The sequence below is a fragment of the Hypomesus nipponensis genome, chromosome 21 (assembly GCF_054491055.1).
Source record: "Hypomesus nipponensis isolate SF chromosome 21, ASM5449105v1, whole genome shotgun sequence".
Classification (NCBI taxonomy): Eukaryota; Metazoa; Chordata; class Actinopteri; order Osmeriformes; family Osmeridae; genus Hypomesus; species Hypomesus nipponensis.
Window position 1 is genome coordinate 5,827,220 of NC_140381.1, and position 22,781 is coordinate 5,850,000.

Below are 22,781 nucleotides of genomic sequence, written 5' to 3' on the forward strand. Positions count from 1 at the left end.
CCCCCTGATCCTCTCTGTCCATTGGCGTCTTCGGGGTCTCTTTCTTATTTCATATGCAGACCGTAATGCCTGTCCATTGGTTTTTATTACCCCGTCTCCCCCTCTCTCCGGCTTCGCCCTGCCCCTGTTTTGTATGTCTGTGTCCATCCATCTACTGACGTTCAAGTTCGTAGGAACGTCACGTCCGCACTTGAACTTGCAGCTCAGGGGGGCTTTGCCATACCCCTGTCCCTCTCTCTTTTCAAAAAAGTCATGAAGACCTCCGCACAGCCCGTACCGTGCGCGTCCGCTCCGTATGATCTATAATTCCTTCTTTTTTTTGGATGTCAAACGCATCTATGAAGATATTTCCTTTGGACTCTACCTTGTGCAACGGCTCTACCAATGTGAACTAAGCTGAAAGACACCACTAACCCGTCATGTCTCGCCGCAAGCAAGGCAAACCCCAGCACTTGAGCAAGCGGGAGTTTTCGCGTAAGTAGAATTAAATAACATCATTCATAATTGTTGAAGTAGGCTATGTGACAACCTACAGCCTCTCATCCGAAAACACAACTTCCTCGAAGAATCCTATAGTCAACGGGACATGCCAACGCGCACCGCGGTCAAGTGGATATAACTTTACAGTGCAATAATTCGTTCTCTCATTGAATTGAATAACTTACGCGAAAGCTTATAGGCTTCGTGAAATGCTGCAAGCACTTGGAAAATTGTAATTTCAAGAAAGTCTCGTCTAGGAATTGTGTAACATTCACTTTAACACAGGTTTCCTTCGCCATTAAAGGGCATGTATAGAGTAGCCTAGCTGAGACTATAGAGGGCTTGAGAGAGACCTTTGCCTTGGCTATAGGGACCTTTAGGTCGTTATGGTTGCTTGGAGAATGAGTTCTCGACCAAGTACGCCAAATGCAAACCATATTCCTCTACGAAAAATCCCACATTTACCTGTTCCCACATATTTGAATGGCTTTTTCGTTGCCTGTGATGTGGAAAAGCGATGTTTACATACTCGCTACACTGCAGCGCAGACCTCGTGTGCGGAGTCTTGCCAGTGATTGAGGACTGAGTCTCCGAAACACGGATTCTCCCGCACCACTACCAGCCGTCAATAAACCTAAATATTTACAGCCAAGTAGATGTGGGGATGGACGTTATTCGTATAGCCTAATCTTTGAAAATATACGTTCACTTAGGCTTAGCCTAATAGGCTACTACCTACGTTAACATAACATATTTTAACGTTTCTGCGTTTAACGCGTATCTTATCTCTGAATGGGCAACCGGGAGGTAAGAGTTTTCGCATGACATTTCTGGATTTAGATGAACAGGGAGAACACGTTGTTACTTTATTTCGATTGCCTTTACATATATTTTCCGTCGCTGTGTTCCGGGTGCTTTAGCGTCTCATGTTTTGCCCAGGAAGAACGGCACGGTCTATCATTTGTGGAGATTTATTACCATTGCCAAACAAGAGAAATAAGCTTCTTTAAATGAATAGGAAATAACACAGAAAGCTATTGGTATTTCTGACTCGAGTTAGTTTGTCCTAACATTTCCAAAACGTTATGTATAAGCTGTGCCCTTACGATCATCGTGGACACCAATTATACTCTCTTAACATATGCCTTCAATTGAAGGTATTTTTCTACATGCTACCAGTAGGGGGCAGAATATGATTGTAGTCATTCAGCTTCCATGAACTTGAACTTGATCTCCTTTATCGCTTTATCTACATTGCTTGACCAAGCTCGTCCGTCAGTTTTATGAGACATACGCGGTCGTAGGCCTACATCGGATGTTCCTTGTCTTTCAAGTTTTCGTATTGGAGTCTCAATCTCCCCATGGATCGACAAGGAAACTAAAGTGAATTACTAGGTTGTTACCGTCGTTGATATGCTCTGTAATGCCGCGTATTTCTTATCAGTTCAAAGATTATTCAATTGAACTGAATGTTCACGAATTTCACAGTTAAAAATGTGTTGACTGCAAGAACATATTCGTTTTATAATGTTTTATTTGTAAGGCTCAAGATACAATATAGTATCATTGCCTTCAGATCTAAACCTTATATCCCATGTTTTCCTCTTGGAAGTAATAGATTGTATTGCTGCATCGTCTCCAATCCACATTAGCCCCATTTCTATGATAATAGGACGTCACGTCGAAATCTTTCAATTGGATTTGACTATGCTCATAAGGTAGCCTAATTGTAATGGCTGAATGCTTAGTAAAATCAACGTGCACACAAGGGACTATAAATCATTAGAATATGGCAAATGCATGATAACAGAAACAGACAATTTGCAAATTTGGGATTAGGCTACATTATTGGATTGGTAATATTATTAATTTAATTGAATTCGTGTCATTTTCTAAAGTAGGTTACCTACAGTGTAGCGTATTGACATGCAGCCTGCACGTTTATTGTCATGATGAATAAACTGCATGTTAATGAATTCATATAGGCCCTACACCAAATAATTACCGTCCTATTATCATACCACAAGTGGGTCATAGTTAGCCTAACAGTTAATCACGTTTAGCCTACATTATTTTCGACATCTTTGCAGGTCTACATAGTTGGATCCTGGAAAAGAGGATTATATTTAGTTTCGAAAGTTATTCAATTCCCTGTTTCCTGCATCAAAAATGAGATTATTTGGTTTGAAGAAAACCTTTTTTCTCCACCTAGCCCTGCACTTCTCTGTCCAAAGCAGAAGCTTCTCGAGATAAGCACATAAAATAGGAAAGAATTCCCTCATCTTTAATTCAGTCCAACATACAGGTATAGAGCTATCTTGCATAGTCCCTCACCAGCGTCTTGTCTGACCCGACACGGAATTAAAGGTTCGACCGGCGGCAAGAATTCATCACATCTTATCTCGACATCCCAGTTGGGGCAGCGATGTCGTTTACCGTGGCTAGATTACTTCTTTTAAATGCTCGTTCCTTCTGTACTTCTGGGACCTACTCCACATTCGCCCCTCAATGTCTAACCTCAGTTCACGAGATCCCAGCACTTTTAACGAAATGGGGTCCAATCATTTTGAACTCAAATTAGAATCTATTTTTTGATTCTCTGAGGTGTTAGGTTCATTAAAAAACGAGATTGGCACCACAATAAAGAGGGTCAAGGCGCGACTTAATCGTTCGGCTGCAAGCTGAACAGTGTCACTGCTTATCGAAACAGTGTGCTGTTTCTTTCTTTCTTTCTTTCTTTCTTTCTTTCTTTCTTTCTTTCTTTCTTTCTTTCTTTCTTTCTTTCTTTCTTTCTTTCTTTCTTTCCTAATGTTATGAATAATAACACAATGAATAATATGATAATATCACACCGTTTTATGGACAGTGCCAGTAGAATAGTAATGAAAATGTAATAAGACATAAGATATAGATCTCATTATCAGTATGATTTACTGTTTTATCTCTCTCTCTCTTTCTCTCTTTCTCTCTCTCTCTCTCTCTCTCTCTCTCTCTCTCTCTCTCTCTCTCTCTCTCTCTCTCTCTCTCTCTCTCTCTCTCTCTCTCTCTCTCATACACACACCTCATACACACACCCTTCTCTCTCTGGGGCTTTCACAGTAGCAGTGATACAGTAGCCAAGTAACAGAAATAAATGTGATGTTATCCTTCACATCAGCCGACATCACAGACACGAATCTCCGTGCTCCCCTCCTCTCTCTCTATAACGCTCCACCACGATTATCGACTGATCCCTGCACGGAACGACACCATTTTTACAATCTCCCCTCTACACTACGCTTTCCACGTTTGACCGTGTCGCACGAATGTAATCTGTGTGCAACGTGTGAGGATCTTTCCAGAGTGTCGAGATATCTTCACATCTGCCGGTCCTCCTTTCCCGTTCCCTCCCCTTCATCTGTAGAGGCTACTCCTTGAGAATCCAATGAGATCCATAGCTTGTTTATCTGCATACTGAGTCTCCCCCTTCCCCCCTCCTCTCCCCAATACCCCCCCCCCCCCTCCAGCTGAGCCACTGTCGGCTGTTGGTCCAGACGAGGACCCCCAGGACTCCCCCAGGCTGGGCCCGCACCACCACAGCAGGGGGGTCCGAGACCCCCCAAAGTGGGACCAGGACCTGCTGACCTGCGGCCAGTGCCACGCCCGCTTCCCCCTGTCCGACATCCTGCTGTTCATCGAGCACAAGAGGAGGCAGTGCCGCGGGGGGCCGTGCTCGGACAAGCCCCTGGAGCGCCCGCCCTCCGCCCCGCTGGCCTCGCCGTTCCCCGCCCCCTCGCCCCGCGGCCGCCTGCACCAGCCGCGGCACGCCGGCCCCCAGGCCGAGGAGGCGGCGGCCGCTCGGGTGTCGCCGCGCGACGACAGGGATTGTTTATCGGCGCCCCCGCAAGGAATAATCCCCAAGCAGGAAAATATCACAGGTGAGGATGGCCGGGGGGGTGGGTGGAGGAGGTCAAAATGGCCGCTCCTCTGGAAACAAGCGAGGGTGGACAGGTGTTTATGGTTTCTTGGTGTGAGGGTGGTGGGGTGGGGGTGTGGGGGGGGGTGAGGGTGATCCGGAGGAGCTGGCTTGTCAGAGTCCCCTGGGTTCGGCACCTTCAGGTCAGATAGCTGTTGCAATGGGAAAAGCCTGCTGCTGGATTGAAAGGTTATGGCTCGTTCATGGTCAAGTCGACTGTCTGAAATGTAGCGCGTGCATGTGTTTACAGGGTAGTGTAAGCGTGTGTGTCTGTGTGTGAGATATCCCCCCCCCCCCCCCCCCCCCCCCCGTTTGTCTCGGCTCCATCGCCAAAGACGAGGGCAGATCTTCTCCCTCTTTCTCTCTCTGTCTCTCTCTTCTCTCTCATGTGGCTTTACCAGATGGTTCTCCATCTCTCTGTGGTTTCCCGCTCGGTCGTAGCTCTCTGCCTCAAACACACCCTTGCAAATTCTCACTCTGGCACTGGGGGGGGGGGGGTGGGGGGAAGAAAAGGAGAAGATCCAGAGGAATTTAATTATACTGAACTGTCATGGAAGAAACGTGTTTATCTGTAGCGTCCAGCAACCACTAATTGCTGTGGCGCTCTTCATCGGCTACACGAAGGAGTCCTCACAGTGGTCTTCCACCACGGCTAAATGAAGCGAGCGAAGAAAAAAAAAAACACCTCGGCTCTCGCCAACAAACGTACGCGTGGAACGCTCTCGAGCACGGACGTCAACGCCGAAACTCGGTCACCACGCGGTCGTTTGGCGAACCGTCGCGTCTTTGACGGGCGACGTTTTCCCGTTGTTGTCGTTGATCAGCCGCCACGGGGCGTCTGTGGTCCCGGCACGGCCCCTCCTCTGCGTAGCAACCGGCCGCCGCTCGTCTCTGACGCGTCACTATGAATACCCGACGCACTTCCTGATGTTCGAGACCTTGCGGCCGCGTCATGTGACGTGATTCGCTTGGCGGCCTGATCGAGAGAGGGGAGCGTGTCAGAACTGCTGACTGGGCCCAGGGGCACTTCCTGGATTGGGGGAGGGGGAGGGGGGGTCAGGAGGGTTTGGGGGCAGGGGGGGGCACCAGGAGAAGCTCAGCCAACGACATCATTGCTGAGGGAAATGCTAAGTAGGTTTTACAGAATATGTCCCGCGAAGCGTGGTAACGATAGCCTGTGCTCTCTCTGTGAGTCTGCAGAGGATTAGTGCTGTTTGTTGCTCATACCGAGGATGATGTTGGCAGAGGCTGGCAGGCAGACGCACACACATACACACACACAGACAGAATGACAGATCCATACCGACACTGCCCCCCTCCCCCCAACATTTGTTCCATATGTGACCTGCCATGTTTCCTCAGCATGACCAGTCCCCTACCGCCCGCGTTGGTTTGCCTGCCTGTTTGTCTGTCTGCCTTCCTGTCTGTCTATCTGTCTGCCTTCCTGCCTATCTTCTTTCCTGCCTGCCTGCCTGTCTGTCTGTATGTCCCAATATACCGTCTCCCTATGCACCCCATACAGTCCCTGCCTTGCTGTAACCCATAGCCGGTCTGTTCTAGGAACATGGTGACACTGCTCCGTTTAGAGCATACCCACACACACATCACACACACGTGGCACACGCACACACACATCACACATGATCCCGCTGCTTGACATACAGCATGAGCGGCCACCGTGTCGAGGCAGATGTATGGGTGACAGATGGGATTCTGCCTGGGCAGAGGTTAGGGCTGGGGAGAGGTTAGGGCTGGGGAGAGGTTAGGGCTGGGGAGAGGTTAGGGCTGGGGAGAGGTTAGGGCTGGGGAGAGGTTAGGGCTGGGGAGAGGTTAGGGCTGGGGAGGCATCTGGTTCTGGGGTTTCTGAGAACTGTTTCCTGGTGTGGCGTTCTGGTTCACTGGGGCTGGACATCAAGGCCTGGAGTTGGGGTTGGAGCCAAAATTGGCGCTGGGGGCCGAGGGCTGGGGGCCATTAAGTTTCAGATTAATGGCCAGAGGCTGGGGTAGAGGCTGGGGTAGAGGCTGGGGTCGAGGCTGTGTCTATGGGCCGTTGGAGAGACAGAACAGAGTGGCTGTTCATTTGCATGATAAACAATGTAAGATATGCACAGAGACACACAGCCAGTCTCCAGACTGCTGCTCCCACAAATAGAGCAGATGATGCTGCCTGGACAGAATCAGTACACCAGTCTGTCTGTCTGTCTGTCTGTCTGTCTGTCTGTCTGTCTGTCTGTCTGTGTCTGTCTGTCTGTCTGTCTGTCTGTCTGTGTCTGTCTGTCTGTCTGTCTGTCTGTCTGTCTGTCTGTCTGTGTCTGTCTGTCTGTCTGTCTGTCTGTCTGTCTGTCTGTCTGTCTGTCTGTCTGTGTCTGTCTGTCTGTCTGTCTGTGCGTGTGCTCTTGCTCAAGCGCGCGTTTCCATGCGTCCCGTAAGGTAGCACCCAGCCAAACAGACGCCAGCACCCACCTCCTTCCCCGTGTAAAACCCCAGTTTTATTCACAGTAGCTGCCGGCTGCTGCGACCCCTTCAGACGGTCCTCCGTCCTCCGGCCCTCCCCTTCCCTACGGCCCTCCATTGTAACGAGGCCTCCGATCAATACCCAGACAGCCCACGTCTCAGACACGTCTCCTCCCCGGAGCAGGAAGGAGGCGCGCCATCGAGCCTCCAGGAGCGCCCTGTGTGTCGCAACACGGCGTAGCAGGAGCTGCGCCCCGTCGCTCTTCGTCACCTGTGCCGGCTTGCCCTACTGCTGTGTTGTGGTGTGTGTGTGTGTGTGTGTGGGAGTGTGTGGGTGGAGGGGGAGAGACAAAGGTATTTTGGAGGGTGCTGCCGCAATGGCAGCGTGCCATCTTTCCAGCCCCCCCCCCCGTTGTTGCCGTCGCGGGGGTGTCCGTCGGAGGGGGGTGGAGGGGGCGAGGGGGGGGGAGTTGTCTTCAATAGTGACATTTTCCCCCCCTCGTTTGTGGTTTTAACGTGGCGAGTGTTTGGTGTGGCGTGCGTGTGCGTGAATTGTGTCTCTTTGTTTGGGCTATCAGCTCCAAAAACCGAGGCTTCTTTTTCTCTTGTTGCATAAATACGTGAATGTCACTTAGCCACACAGCTAAAGGACTTCATCAGCTTATTATTAAGTAATTAGACACCTGGAAATGGGACCAGGGCCTGTAATTGTGTTTTGCTGTAAATGCATATCCACACAGCACTGGTCATTTTATAACTACAGAGAGTGGTGGTGTTTCACAGATGAATTTTTCATGGGGAAAGATTTTGTATTCCGAAGGTGAGTTTTAAACACCCACAAACAATGTCAAGAGAGATTCACAAATCTTTCTTGTCGGGGGAGAGTTTGTGTATTCCAGTTCTTGAGATTGTTCCCATAGCTTGTGTGTATGTGTGTGTTTGTGTGTGTTTGTGCCTGTCTTTCTACAATATTTTTGTCAATGTCTTTGTAAGTGTGTGTGTGTGTTTGAGTGAGTATTTGTGGATATCTTTGTGTACGTGTGTGTACGTGTGTGTATGTGTGTGTACGTGTGTGTATGTGTGTGTACGTGTGTGTATGTGTGTGTACGTGTGTGTGTGTGTGTGTGTACGTGTGTGTGTGTGTACGTGTGTGTGTTGGAGGCCGGGGTGTTTGTTAAAGCTTTACGAGCCGGGGCGTGCAGGCAGAACATAAAAGGGTCTTTGACTTGGCAGGCCCTACCTCAGGATAGCCCTCTGTGGCTGCTGCCAGGGCAGACTTGGCACAGGGAGCTGAGCCCAGGAGGGGGTGGGGGGGGCTCTATGTGTGGTGGCAGAGTGTGGACCTGGTGTGTGTGTCCTCAGGGCTCCTGGCTGGGCCTTCCTGTTTCACCGTTTCTCTGGAACGACCCAGCACTGTAGCCCTGGGCCTTTCAGGTGGAGACTAGTGGAGGAAAACACACACGTACACACACACACACACACACACACACACGTAGGGTTCTGTTCTTTCACTCTCGTTAGACACTCATAGACACATATGCATGTGTACACATGAACACACACACGCACGGCCCTGTGTCTGTGTTTTGTCTGTAGTAAACGTGTTGTGGCCCTGCTGCTTAGCTGGTTCAGGATGGGGGCTGTGTCAAGTACATATCATCCCTATTCCAGTCCCCCCACCACCACCCCTCCCTCCCTCCCTCCCTCCCTCCCTCCCTCCCTCCCTCCCTCCCTCCCTCCCTCCCTCCCTCCCTCCCTCCCTCCCTCCCTCCCTCCCTCCCTCCCTCCCTCCCTCCCTCCCTCCCTCCCTCCCTCCCTCCCTCCCTCCCTCCCTCCCTCCCTCCCTCCCTCTCCCCCAGTCAGCCAGGTACCTTCTGGTTGGTCACCAGGAACTGGGAGGCTTCTGGCTCGGGCCCCATCACCATGTCCTCACCTCTCATTGCACCGCCATGCATGACTCTACCTCCCATGCTGCCTATGGAGTGAGAAACTCCCTTCCTCTCACACACCCTAATACACACACACACACACACACTATCGCTCTTACACACACACACACACAATTGCTGGTATCACACACACACACACGCACACACACAAATACATCAGCTTCCCCTTTAACTTGTCAAAATGCATATTTGCCCAGCGATACTGAGAAAGGCTTGTTGTTACAGCGGAGATGAAAAATCACCCCTTTTTCCCCCCTCCAGAAATAAACACCCTCCTGGCCTGTCAATACTCTGACAGGGCTACTGATAAGGGGGTTCAAAGGTCACCCTCCAACGCCAGGCCTGTCTCGCCAGCCACCAGCACAACCCCGGCAGGTTAATGACTTTATTTTTAGATGGGGGGGGGGGGGAGGAGAGAGAAAAGGAGAAAAAGGCAGAAGAGAGCCGCCTTTGACGCAGGTCAATAAGTAGCCATCTTTACTTTGCAGACTCAATGGAGGGAAACGGCTCAGTGTGGAAATGTCTTTGTCGTTGCAACTCGCTTTCACCACTCCCTGTCAATTCTTTTACGGAAATAAATGAATGTTTTAGGAATACAGTCAAAGGAAAATAGTGGGTTCAATGTTTACTCAAACACACACGTGCAAACAAGCACGCACACACACACACACACACACACACACACATCCCGGGCTGTGGTGCAGCTGGTCAATGTCTCTCAGTGTGTAGCTCCACTATCACTGCCTTGTCAGAAGCAGCTCACCTCTCTGAGCTTGGCCTGTGTGTGTGGCTGTGCCTGAGTGTGTGTGTGGCTGTGCCTGAGTGTGTGTGTGGCTGTGCCTGAGTGTGTGTGTGGCTGTGCCTGAGTGTGTGTGTGGCTGTGCCTGAGTATGTGTGTGCGCGTCTTGGTGTTCATGTTCATAGTGACAATTCTTGTGTGTGTGGGTCGGTGTGTGGGTGTGTGAGACCAGCCTTTGTGTGTGTAAGAGAGATAGTGGGTGTCTGTGTGTGTATTACAGGGTCTGTGAGAGGACGTGAGTTTCTGTGTGTTTGGACAAGGCAGTGTGCATGTGTGCGAGAGAGTGTGTGTGTGAGTGTGTGTTTGTGAGGGTGTCAATGTGTGCGAGTTAGTGTGTGTGTGAGTGTGTGTGTGAGGGTGTCCATGTGTGTGAGTGAGTGTGTGTGTGGGTGTGTGTGTGAGGGTGTGTGTGTGAGGGTGTGTGTGTGAGGGTGTGTGTGTGAGGGTGCGTGTGTGTCCGTCTACAGCTGAGCAGAGCTTATCTCCACAGCAGGGATTGATATGGAGCTGAAAGGCCTCCAGTGTCTGGCCCCGTCATATGTGTGGAAACTGGCATGCGTGTCGGTGTGTGTCAGTGTGTGTGTGTTTGCGTGTGTGTGTGTGTTTGCGTGTGTGTGTGTGGCATAATCTGGAGCCTATGTATGAGCGTGCCCGTTCTCTATCTCTTGGGTTTTGTTTTCAAATGCCTGTTGACTCGTAATAGCTCAAGTTAATATTTGATCTTGGATTCAAATCCCAGTTCTGTTAAATGAAGATCAGAAGAAGAAGACTGTATCCGTTCTTTAGAGAGTAGTCTGGATTCTGGTCATTAGTTCCATTGAAGCTGCGGTAAAGGGTATTGGTTTTGTTTCCCCGTTGATTCAAAACAACCCGGGAGTTTGAGGTTTTTTTTTAAGTGAGGGACACGTGAGCCATGCTTAATTGCAAGACACGCACACACACACACACACACACATACACACACACACATACACACACACACACACACACCCCAACACCCACCCTTACACACACACACACACACACACACATACACACACACACACACACACACATACACACAGACACACACACACATACACACAAACACACCCCAACACCCACCCTTACACACACACACACACACACACAACCTCTTACTTCCAGGCTGAATCTCACTGATAATATGCTTGGGCCTCATTTGAATTTGAAGCGCTTCTTTAATCTTCAAAGGCCTGATTGCTTTATGAATATGCATGACGTGGGCTGACTCTCAGTTCATTACCTTGTTGTAAATTCTAATGACCATTAGAGCCTCGCAAGGTAATTGCCAATTGTTTTGCATTTTTGATTAGGCCATTACCATTCTTGTATTCTGAGCATGTCTGTTTCTGCCTGCCTGCCAGGCCACCAGGAGAAAAGAGAGGGAGAGAGGAAGAGGAGGAGGAAGAGGAGGTGGGGACAGAGGAATGGGAGAGAGAGAGAGAGAGAGAGAGAGAGAGAGAGAGAGAGAGAGAGAGAGAGAGAGAGAGAGAGAGAGAGAGAGAGAGAGAGAGAGAGAGAGAGAGAGAGAGAGAGAGAGAGAGAGAGAGAGAGAGAGAGAGAGAGAGAGAGAGAGAGGAGAATGGTTAATGCAGTGACAAAACTATTCTTGGGGTGGTCTGAAAAAGAAAACGAGAGAAAAAAGAAGAGAGAGAGAGAGGGAGGTTCAGAGAGAAAACGGATAAAGAGAGAGAGAGAGAGGGAGTGCTGACAGGAAGAGAGAGAACATACAGGGCTACATTCAAACTGAAGTCTTGTTGCCATGTCTCCAGAATGGACCAGAGTGTTGTGTGTGTGCGTGTGTGTGTTGTGTGTCACAGGGGCAGGTCCGGTAGTGCGTCCCAATGCAGCCGTCTGTGCTTCATGCATGATTGATGTCTCCTAGAGGAATGGCATAGCCCTGCTAAGACTTGATAACATCTAATGGATAATTTAGCACTCTAAAACGAGCAGACCAGCCCCCTTACTGGGAGGTTGGAGATGGGTTTTAGGCTACTGAGTGTATGTGTGGGAGAGAGAGAGAGAGACACAGAGAGAGAGAGAGAGAGAGAGAGAGAGAGAGAGAGAGAGAGAGAGAGAGAGAGAGAGAGAAGAGAGAGAGTTACAGTGTTGGTCCTAATGAGTTTCTAATGAGTGTGTTTTTTCCATGTGTGTGTATTAGTGTGAGTGTGTGTGTGTATTAGTGTGTGTGTGTGTGTGTATTAGTGTGTGTGTGTGTTTCACTGGCAGTCTTGCTGTCTCCCCTGGAGTGAGTTCTAGGTGTCAAGAGTTGATTAGCCTGCACTCCTCACAATCGTTAGCCAGGAAAAACTCTCTATACATCCTCCCCCCCCTCCCTCTCTCTCTCTCTCTCTCTCTCTCTCTCTCTCTCTCTCTCTCTCTCTCTCTCTCTCTCTCTCTCTCTCTCGCTCTCTCTCTCTCTCTGTCCTTCTCTCTGTATCTCCCTCGCCCCCCCCCCTCTCTCTCTCTCTCTCTCTCTGTGCGTCTCAGGAGAGAGAGACCTTGACTGACTGCTAGCCCCTATAACCAAAGAAGATGTTTCCCTACGGACCTCTCTCTCCAGCTGGGCTGATATGTCTCTCTACCGCTCGTCCTCTCTCTGCTCACTGTTTACATAGCCCATATTGTGTGTGTTAGGTGTGTGCAGCCTTCCAGTCCACTCTCACCTGGTTGGTGAGGTCAACCAGTTGAACTGTTGACCCCTACGACGATGTATGTGTCTGTTTAATCTTGACCACTGTATAGGCGTATGCTTTCTGTGACTATATAACTCTACTTCAAGCCGTCAGGGTAATAGGACAGCGACTGCTACGTAGATTAATAAGCCTCCGGAGACGCTAGCTAGCTATCTGAACCAGCTAGCTCTGCATGGTGGTGTCCAGTCTGGTGAATACCTCCATGCTGGCGGGATGGTAGGGGGGTTAGCAGCAGCTTGGCGGCCCAGCAGAAGAGCAGTGGTGGGGGCAACAGCAGGCCCCAGTGTGGCCAAAGGAGGCCCCGGCAGACAGCATGATAGATGGCTTTGTTAAAGGGTCCCTGGGTGTCCCCTGAACTTGAAGCACTCTGTTTATCTTGAATAGCAGGGGGGAGGGGCGAGGGGGGAGGAGGAGAGCAGGAGGTAGAGGGACAGGGAGAGAGAGAGAGAGAGGGGGAGATAGAGAGAGAGAGAGAGAGAGAGAGAGAGAGGGGGAGAGAGAGGGAGAGAGAGAGAGAGAGAGAGAGAGAGAGAGAGAGAGAGAGAGAGAGAGAGAGAGAGAGAGAGAGGAAAATAGAGAGCCAGGGAGCCAGAGAGAAAGGAACTGAAGTGATCTACGTTGAGATGGGGGGAGGAGTGAGTGAGTGAGGGAGAGAGAGAGAGAAGCCTGTATCTGGGCAGGGGTGGGGGTTGGGGAGGTTAAGGGGGGGTCGCGAGCAGGCACGGCTGCCGGAGCGAGGGAGGGAGGGAGGCAGAGAAGAGAGGAGGAGAAGGGGGGATGGGTCAGCTCCCCTAGTGGTTGGTCCATTATCAGATGAACTTGGCAGTGGTCCAGGCCTCGAAGGTCTGCAGAGACAGAAGCACACATGTACACACTCGCACAACCCCCCCCCCGCACACAGTACACACGCACGCTCAACACACAACCACATACTCCTCCTACCTGCTGACTCTATATCGAGTGCTGGCTTGGTTCGCTTTTTGGCCAGAGGCGAAAAAGGACACGTCTCTGGTTCACCTATGTCAGAACCGGTTCAGACCGGTTATCCAGTGCAGCCGGCCAGCCTGCCTGCTAGCCAGGCACATGCATGCCTTGTAGCCTGGCCTGGACCCTCTCCTCCTCTCCTCCTCTCCTCCTCTCCTCCTACAACGTGCCTGTGTTTTTTGTTGTTGTTTTTTTTTTCTTTTCGAGAGTGCAGGAAACAGAGCTAACCTGGGGGCCGCAGGACAATGCATAGAAGAGAGGGGAAAAGGAGGGAGCGTGGGAAAGAAAGTGAAGAAAGAAGAGAGGCCGGCTATAAACGGGCTTGTCTCCACCACCCCCCCGCCCCACCCGACCTCACCCCATCGGACCTCACCCCCCCAGCTCACCCCCCCCCCTCTCTCTCTCTCTCTCTCTCTCTCTCTCCTCTCTCTCTCTCTCTCTCTCTCTCTCTCTCTCTCTCTCTCTCTCTCTCTCTCTCTCTCTCTCTCTCTCTCTCTCTCTCTCTCTCTGTCTGTCTCTCTGTCTCTCTCTCTCTCTCCGTCCGAGGTGTTGATGGAGCAACATGAGCCCTGGCTGTGTTGTGTCTATTGTGTACACACACAACATGACTCCAGATAGGGGAGGGGACGGCTTTCATACCAAGGACATACTGTACACGGGCCCCGTAAAGTCCCCCTTTGTGCCCCGCGCGGCGTCGTGTCAGAGAGAAGGAGACCCCGCTTCACATCCGAGGGTGACGCTTCGCCCCCGACCACCATGGCAGGTCTACCCGGGCCAAACGATATAGCCCTCGTGTGTGACTGTGACAATGACAGTGGCAGGGTTACCTGTTGTGTGATGAAGACCTGTGTGTGTGTGTGTGGTTTGTGTCTGCGTCTGTGGGTGTGCCTGCTGTCCATGTTTCCGATGCGTGTGTTTTTGCGCGCCGATGGTTTTTGCACACGTTGTGTCCGCGTGTGTCCTTTGTTGTAAACACTCCCCACATCTCTGGTCGTCATCTGATAACTTCTAGAGTGCTGTCACTTCAAGCCTGGCCAACTTATGTTGCAGATTACGTAAAAGCAGATTTAAAGAGGTGTCCTGTGAAAATGAACATTCTGCACAAATTCAGCATTATACGTCAGCGTTCTATGATTCAGCATTTTCAGAATATAGACCACGGGTTGCTGTGTGCAGGAAACCCCTCAGAAAAATTTGAAAAGTAATGTGTTTTTTTGTTGTTGTTGTATGATGGTTTGAAGCTAACTGTAGCCTAACGTTGTGTTGTGGTTAGGAGGTGGCCGTGAGAACATATGATGGTCGGGTGTCACCTTACGGGACTAACCTTGCAGGTGCTGGCTTCGTGTTTCTCAGGTCTCATGTACTTTGGTCTTTGACAAACGGACAGAGACACAAGGGGAATTATGGACACAAAACAGTTCCAGCTGCTCTCCAGATCCTGCCGTGTCCTGTGTGTGTGTATTAGTTTATCCAAAGTAGCAAAACAGGCTAGCGACTGTAGACTTTTTTTCGCACAACAAAAGACCAAAGTTTTGTGTGCAGTACCAGTCAGGCAATCAATGTCTTATTGTCTTAAGGCCTTTCCAATGAAATATTCATGGTGTAGTTTGTGCTAGATCTATCCAAAGATGTATCCTTCAGCTAGTTCTCTGTGGGGGGTTTCTACAATAAGATAAATAGATGGCGATGCTTGATTCATCTTGATCCAAGATTCCTCATTCATCGATTGTGGGGTATTTCATTTATGTATAAATTCATTGCCTCACAAGCTGGAGGGCAAACATGTGATAATGTATGTACTGTTCATACGTGTGTGTATGTGCATGTTTGTGTGTGCATGTATAGGCGGACAATCACATTTGCATTTATTTCACACCAACCCACGTTAATCCCTTTTAATGGAGCAGGTTGTTCTCCAGGATCCTCTTGCCATTCTTCTCCCTTTTCATAGAGCATGGACTCCTTCTCAGACACAGTCTCTTCTTACTGAACACATGCGTCTCTAGTTTAGCATGGAGACATCTGAATATGCCCCTTCAGTGTCTGTCTGTGTGTGTGTGTATGTGTGTGTGACGGCTGCTGCTCTCATTGCGGCCCCCCCGCCAATTTGCATATGTATATGTGCAGATTGTATGAGAAGATCTCTCACACGCGGGTAGCGGGGGTGTGTGTGTGTGCGTGTGAGAGGTGGGGGTCGGGGGGGTCCTGTTTTACCCCCCAGACAAAGCCGGCCACCACTCACAGATGGCAGTCTGCTCTTCGGCCATGTGTCTGGTGAAGACGCTACGTGTCTGAGAGTGTGTGTGTGCGCGTGTGTGTGTGCATGTATGTGTAAAGACGGAGAGATGAACGGGACTGGAGAGAGGTAGTGTTTATGCACTAGTTTGTGTGTGTAAAGAGAGAGAAAGAGAGAAATAGACAGAGAGATTGAGTGATTGATTGAGTGAGGGAGAGAGAGAGAGAGAGAGAGAGAGAGAGAGAGAGAAAAGTCTGCAGAGTTCGCAGCACCAAGTGTCACCTCCTGGGTTCCTTGGCATGACATCTGACCAGAGAGAGAGAGAGAGGGAGAGAGAGAGAGGGAGAGAGAAAGAGGCCTGCAATGTTCCTTGTTCTGGGCACATTTGAATACATAATGAAGGAGAGATGGAGAAGGGGGGAGGGAAGGAAGGAGCATAATGGAGGGATGTGAATGATGCAGATTGGTGGTATTGTTTTTGTGTGTTTGGCTAAAACGAAGGTTTTTCTCAGTGACCTTGCTGTACTATGGCAGGTGGGGAATGAGGTCAGTCTAGCAAGGATTAAGGTTGCTGTAACGGACTTACTGTAAAGCCCTTAACTGGACACTGACACTGGAGAAAGGCATTGTATAAAAATACCCTATTGTTACTATTGTTCCCAAATATACAAACATGTTGATTGGATTAAACGCAATATTTAGTCATGCCTACAGGCAATGGAGGCATCTGGCAAAAATGGAGGCATATTTCGGAGCACTGTAACCCCAAATCACAGAACGATCCTTGAAAAGAAAGAAGAAAAAAAAAGACGCTGGTTCCATTTTTCCCAAGACACTAGTATCTTTCACGGTTGTTACATTCGACCTCCTCCGGCTTTTCCACTTCCCCCCCATGTAAAGAGTCTCCCTCCAGACATGAAGACCTCTGTCCCTCCAGGGTTTAGACGTGGCCCCCACCCCACCAGGCCAGGCAGGCCTGCAGAGCTGTCAGCGGCTGCCGTCTATCGCCTGGACAGGCTCCAGCGCTTCCCTGACCTTGATGTTTGTTTACCCCGTACCTCAGACATCAACACAGAGCTCGCAGACAGGAAGCCTCTCTGAAGTTCAGTCGCCGCGGGCTCCTAGGTGACCATCGAAGGCTTGTGTGGAGAGCGCGCGTGTGTGAATGAGAAGGGAAGATAGAAAGATGATCGTGAGAGAGATTTCGAAGAGAACAGGGCCCAGTATGTTCAGTGACAGTGTGCGCGTGTGTGCATGCAAAGTGCGTGTGTGTTTGAGTTTGTGCATATGGTCTCTTGACTCGTTGATCTAGTTCTTCATCTTTTCCAGCGGAACGCCCCTCCCCACACACACACAAACACACACACCACCTCCTCCCCTTTCTTCCCCTTTTGACCAAGCGCCGTTTTGTTATCAGCCACCACCAAACTCCCTACACTCTCTGGCCTTCGCCCCGTCGTTCAAAGTGCCGAGCGAATCTGCCACTTTTTTATGTCTTTATTGAGGCTGGCTTTCCCTGCGAGGGAAACGGCCGCGCCGCTCGCGGCCACGCCAGGGCCGTCCCTGGACGCCGTCCCTGGACGCCCACCAGGAGGCCGTGCCAAGTCTGAGGTCCAGACGAGCTGGAACGCGGCCGTCGCTCCTCTCCTCATCTGTCAGACGGCTGGATCGCCCCACCGAACAGGGCCACACTCGCAAATTAAAAAAGATTAATTTGCAAGGTTTTTCTCTCTCTCTCTCTCTCTCTCTCTCTCTCTCTCTCTCTCTCTCTCTCTCTCTCTCTCTCTCGTGCGCGTCTCTTTGCTCGGTCATAACGTTCCTCTCTGTCTCTCTACCTCTCTCACTCCCTCCTCCGTGGGTGTGTGGGTGTGTACGTGCGGTTGGATGGTGAGGGGCTGTGTATTCCGTGTAAATACTGGGAAAGTAACCCCCACCCCCCCCCCCCAACCACCTCCTTTTCCCGTCCGGTGAGTTTTCCCTGGGTAACCTCTCTCTCCCTCCCCCCACCTCCCTCCATCCCTCCCAGGCCCCCGTCAAGTTATTATCTCAGGGGGTCGATGGGGGCCCCATCCCCCCTCCCCGCTCCCCTCTGACTGTCTAAGTAAACTGTTGTGGACATATGTGGACATGCCGCTTTACGAGCGCAGAGCCACAGGAAGGAAGCCGTCCAAACTGCTCCTGCTGCTGCCTGCTCTCTGTCAGTGGCCAGGCAGCCCCGGTGCTAACGCTAGCTATGGCTCGCTAGTTTGAGAGGTTTTGTTTACACTCACAGGTGAGCTTAAATCTGCAGGATGCCAGGGTTGAGGGGCCTCATTTAACTATTTAACTCCCCCCCCCCCCCCCACACCACCACCACCAACAACAACCCCTCCCTCTTTTAAAGCAAGAGTGCCCACAGCTGTTGTGTGTTGTGAAGAGCAGACGAGGACTGGTTTAAATGAAAGTGAGGGTCACTCGCCGTATTAGCAATTAGCATAAGCTAATCACCCCAGAGGATGAACAGAACTGGCCAAAGGACAGAAGGAGGGAGGGAGGGTAGGCTCTCTCTGTGTGTGTGTGTGTGTGTCTGGTTTTCTCAACCCACCATTAGAGGGGGTCTACCCCCTGGGCCGGGGTTGCAGAAGGGCCAGTTTCCCAGGCACCGGCTAACCCTCTTTGGTTACACAAAATGTCCGCCAGCCGGCCAGCCCTCCAGCATCGCCTCTACGGCCGAGAAAGGTCTTCAGGGCTGCTATTATTAGCGATTTGCCTTAGTTATCCGAGAGTGGGTGCTTTTAGTCCCCTCAGTGTGAAGTGGTTGCCCGACTCCAGGGTTTCTGGGGCCGATTAAGTGAAATTTTAGCAGCTTTTTTTTCTTCTTCCAGGGAGGCCTATAGCCGTAAAAACCTCACAAAGGAAGCAGCTGGCACTAATGTAATCTAGCACCCTTCAAGGATGGGGTGTTGTGGCGAAAAGCTGTCCACCACTCTTTTGTTTTTCCCTACCAGCTTTCCGCCTGCTTTTTTAACACTGTTTCTCCCCTTCCTCCTCCTCCTCCTTTTCAAAAATTATATCCCTCTCCGCCTACATTTTGCTTCTCTACAGTGTGTCCTAAGGGTGGCCTCACTTCATCAAATGCCATACATTCCCTATTTCTTTGAAGACAACATATATTTTTATGTTTTTCTTTGCTATCTACACGGAGGTGCCAAAGGTATATGACAGTCGGCAGCGTGCCTGTGCAGTTTAGCCTGACACTCCCCCCCCCCACCCCCCCCCCCCCCCCGGTTCCTGTGTATTTTGTATCAGAAGAATACAGTGACTAGTTCCATGCAGCCTCTACAGATACCAGTTTGACCTCGTCCAGACCCACAAAGTTCAGCTGCCAGACGATACGTTTAGTTCTCAGAACAAAACAGAAGGGAGGCGCAAGGTCGTTGACACGGCGACACCGTGTCAGGAAGGGGTCGGTCGTTCTGTCCCCTGTCAGACAGGAATTCTGGGAAATTGAGTCCTTGTTGTGGTTGTATGTGATAGGGGAAAATGTGTGATAGGGGAGTTGTTGAGTGGCATCGTGACACGTGAGGCATGTTTAACCCCAGTTAAACACAATATTATGTCCAATATTATGTCCAATGTAGGCTACAGGGCACTACGGCACATACAACAGGTTTACAAATCGAAGGTTTACTTCATTGAAAATGTTGTGCTTTTCACCGCACGCTGATATTTCCAGGGAGAAAAGCAGTGAACATTCCGCCGTTGGTCCTCCACCTCTAGAACCTTCTGTAAATTAAGTTTTATTGTCTGTTAGAATAGCCGGGGCACAGGCATCTGGCACATAAATCTGAGCAGCTCCACAGAAGGTCTCGAGCAGAGAAGACCGAAAAGCCTCTTGCTTTTATTAGCCGTGGATCCTCATCGGCTCATACTGACGGGAGACGAAGAGAGTCGCGAGTCAACACCCGACTTCCTCCTGCAGCGGTTGGACTTCTTAGAAGTTACGGCTTACGATTGAACTCCCACCCTGCCAGTCTCCTTGCCCTGGCCTAGTCTAGTGTGTGTGTGTGTGTGTGTGTCTTAGCCCGCTTGCCAGTGCCTGTTTGGGATATCTGAACGTGTCGGCCTTCCGTGTGTGTGGAAGATGACTGAGAGGAGCGCCCGAGTGGTAACTGTCCTGCAGCTGTCGACGAATAAATCCAACTGTCACCAGAGGAACATTGCCTTCCTCCCAAAATCCTGCCGCCGGCCTCTCCTCCACCCCCTTCGCTTTATTTAACTACCCTGAAGGGCGGGGGGGGGGGGCGTGGAGCTCGGGGTCGAGGAAGAATGAGAGAGAAAAGAGGCGGGTGTGCAGTGTCAGTGAAGGAGCGAGATGAGGGATTCTTTACCCGGTTTGATTTGATGATGCGGACGATGACGGGCAGCGTCGCTGGTGAGGGGTGCACTTCTGGGACACTTTGAGGCCACACACACGCACACAGACACACCTGCACACACACACACACACATACAGACACACCTGCACACACACACACACAGACTCGTTATTTACTTCAACAAGATGACTCAATCGAAAATAACCCTCGCCCCCCTTTTTGCCAACCTCTCTCAGTTCTCCTCCCCCCTCTCCTCTCTTCCTCCTCCCCCTCAGCCAGTCTCTATAGTCCCCCAGCTAGAACTGTAGTGATCTATAGGCACCCGGACCCAGACAGATTTTTGGCAAGGGTGCGCAGGTAGCATTCCAGCACGGTTTGAGATCTTCAAGCCCTTTCCCTTGTTAAAACCTCTGATTTATTGACTCCAGCTGCATGCAGAAACATACACGTCGGGCTCCTTTTAATTAATACTTTCACTCATTGCTGTCGCACCTCTATGTTGGAAGACAAGACCAGCCAATGGCAGACCAACCCCACGATGCCTAGACCTTCGAGCTGGATCTGTGTGTGTGCCCTTTGTCTCAAGCTGGAAACAAGTAAACCCTGGCCTGCTTTAGCCGAGTTGAGCATCGACATCTTTAATCGATTTGGGCATCATGAAACCGAGCGCAGTGGGCTCCCCCGGATTTGGAACGCCTAACACTGGCGTCTGTTTATGTCCAACAGGCCTTGTACTTCAGACACGGAGGGAGAAGAGAGAGAAGGTTCTAGGGCGGAGGGGGGGGGGGGGTGAAGCGACGACTCCCGCATGGTCCTAGTGTCCGCCCCGTATGCGCCCTCCCCAAGTCTCACATCCCCGGTCTGGCGGAGGGGGGACTCCGCCGGGCCCTAGAGGAGACCACATGCGTTCAGTTAGTCCTCTGGAATCTGGTACGGAGAGAGGGTGTTTAAGGATGAGATGTAGAACGAGCGTGGCCTGCTTTCACCTGGCATATGGCCCACCCATCTTCCACGCTGTTTGTGAATAGTAAACTCTACACACGGAAGGTCTTAACTAGCCTCTCCCCCCTCTCCCTCTCCGTCCTCGTGCGGTGACTGTGCGCATTCGAAGCGCAGTGAGAGACTTGTTGAGACTTGAGCGGCTTGTCGGCCGTGCTGAAACTAACCGTTTGTAGGTCACCACTCATTCGTGTGACCACTTCCTCTGCCGAGAAGTGCCCTGTCTCTTCCTGCTGGTGGCTATGTCTCTTTGCATGTGTGAGTGTGTGTGAGTGTGTGTGTGTGTTTGTGTAGTGTTTGCCTGTTGTGCGTGTGCACTGCGTGTTTGTGTTTGAGTGAGCGTGTAGTGTGCCCCTAAGGGTGTCTGTGTGTGTGTGTGGAGTGAATGTTCACTGCAAGTGTGTGTGTGTGTGTGTGTGTGAATGTGTGTATGTGTGTATGTGTGTATGTGTGTGAATGTGCAGTGTGTGTGTGTGTGTGTGAATGTGCAGTGAGTGTGTGTGTGCAGTGCGAGTGTGTGTGTGTTTGTGGGCACATGTCGGAAGGGTGAGTTACATCTGAACAGGAGGACGTTGTACAACTTTAATAGGCTTTTGGACAAAGTGTTAAGAAGTGCTCCAGTGTTGTAGCCGCTCCCTCCAAGTCCAACATCAATAAAACATAACCGTGGCAGACTGAAGGAGGATAGGGCATCGCATGGCCACGAGTGATGCCCTCATTCCTCTTCAGATACACGGTTTGGTCTCCGGCGTTCCTTCTCCCAACACACAGCAGGTCACAAGACACGGTGGCTCGTCCGCCATCCTTCCCGCTCCGTCTCCCGACTGCCCCCGTCACCTCGACCGCGTTATGCAGAGGGGGCGATCCTGAACCTAAAACTCGAGGATGTTTACAGTCACACAGGGAGCGCTGAGGTGCTGGGGTTGACCTTGAGATACCACCCCCCCCCACCCCCCTCAGAGAGAAGAGTCCAGCCTTTCACGGTCGTGAACTTTACCCAGACGACCGAGGGGAGAGGAGTCACGCAGCAGATGGGAGACGTGTTAAGCCCGTGGCACCCCAGCACCCTCCCAAACACTGGCCCTCTTGTGTCTCCCTGCCATTCCCCCACAATGCCCTGGGGCGCATATGCACAACGGGCTCCTCTCATTGGCTCGCGCTCCCACCCCCTGCCCCCCCCCCCCCCCCCCCAGTCTGTCCAGGACGCTGGTCTTCTCACCCGAGATGGGAGGGAGAGGGGGGAAATGGACGACCGCTCTGAAACAACCTTTGTCTGCCGGTGTCTAAATGTTGTCGTCTGAATGTAGAGTCAATGAGAGGAGGAAGTTGTCACTTCTCCTGAAGGCGGCAGTTTGGTGGTCAGTGTGATGCACTTTTAGCGTCGTGGAAACGGTCCATACACGCAGTTCTTCTAGAACAATGCTGAGGTTCTGGCCGCTGGCCCGCCTAGGGTTGTGGATTGGAGCATCATTCTCACAGGTTCTCTTCGTGAAACGCGTCTGGAATATCTTCAACAGCCCCTCACCAGCCACCCCCTCAACCCCCCCCCCCACACACACACACACACACAAAAGAGGTCCCATCGTGATATGTGGAATGACGCCGTACCTTTCTCACCTTTTCTCTCCCTCCCCCCCTGTCTTTTTTCTCTAAGTTATTATTTACTATGCCTGGGATCCAGGGCCTTGGAATGTAGAAAGCACCTGCATATCGAGAGCCACCTCAGAGGGCTGTATAGAGGACTGAGCAGGAGAGAGGGGAGGAACAGGCAAGGGAGGCGAGAGAGAAGGAGAGGGAGACCCACCTTAACCCCTCTCGATACTGTCATCGGAGTGTGCTAACATAACATT

The 22,781-nt window shown here is 51.0% G+C and overlaps 1 protein-coding gene across 1 annotated transcript in view; it reads left to right on the forward strand.

Moving 5' to 3' along the window:
• Positions 1-419: 419 nt before the first annotated feature.
• The window catches only part of bcl11ab (BCL11 transcription factor A b), a 33,064-nt gene continuing 10,702 nt past the window's right edge, over positions 420-22,781 (forward strand). The window contains exons 1-2 of the mRNA XM_084685671.1: positions 420-474; positions 3,987-4,397. Coding sequence (XP_084541797.1) covers positions 420-474; positions 3,987-4,397 — 466 coding nt within the window. The remainder of the gene's footprint in view (positions 475-3,986; positions 4,398-22,781) is intronic.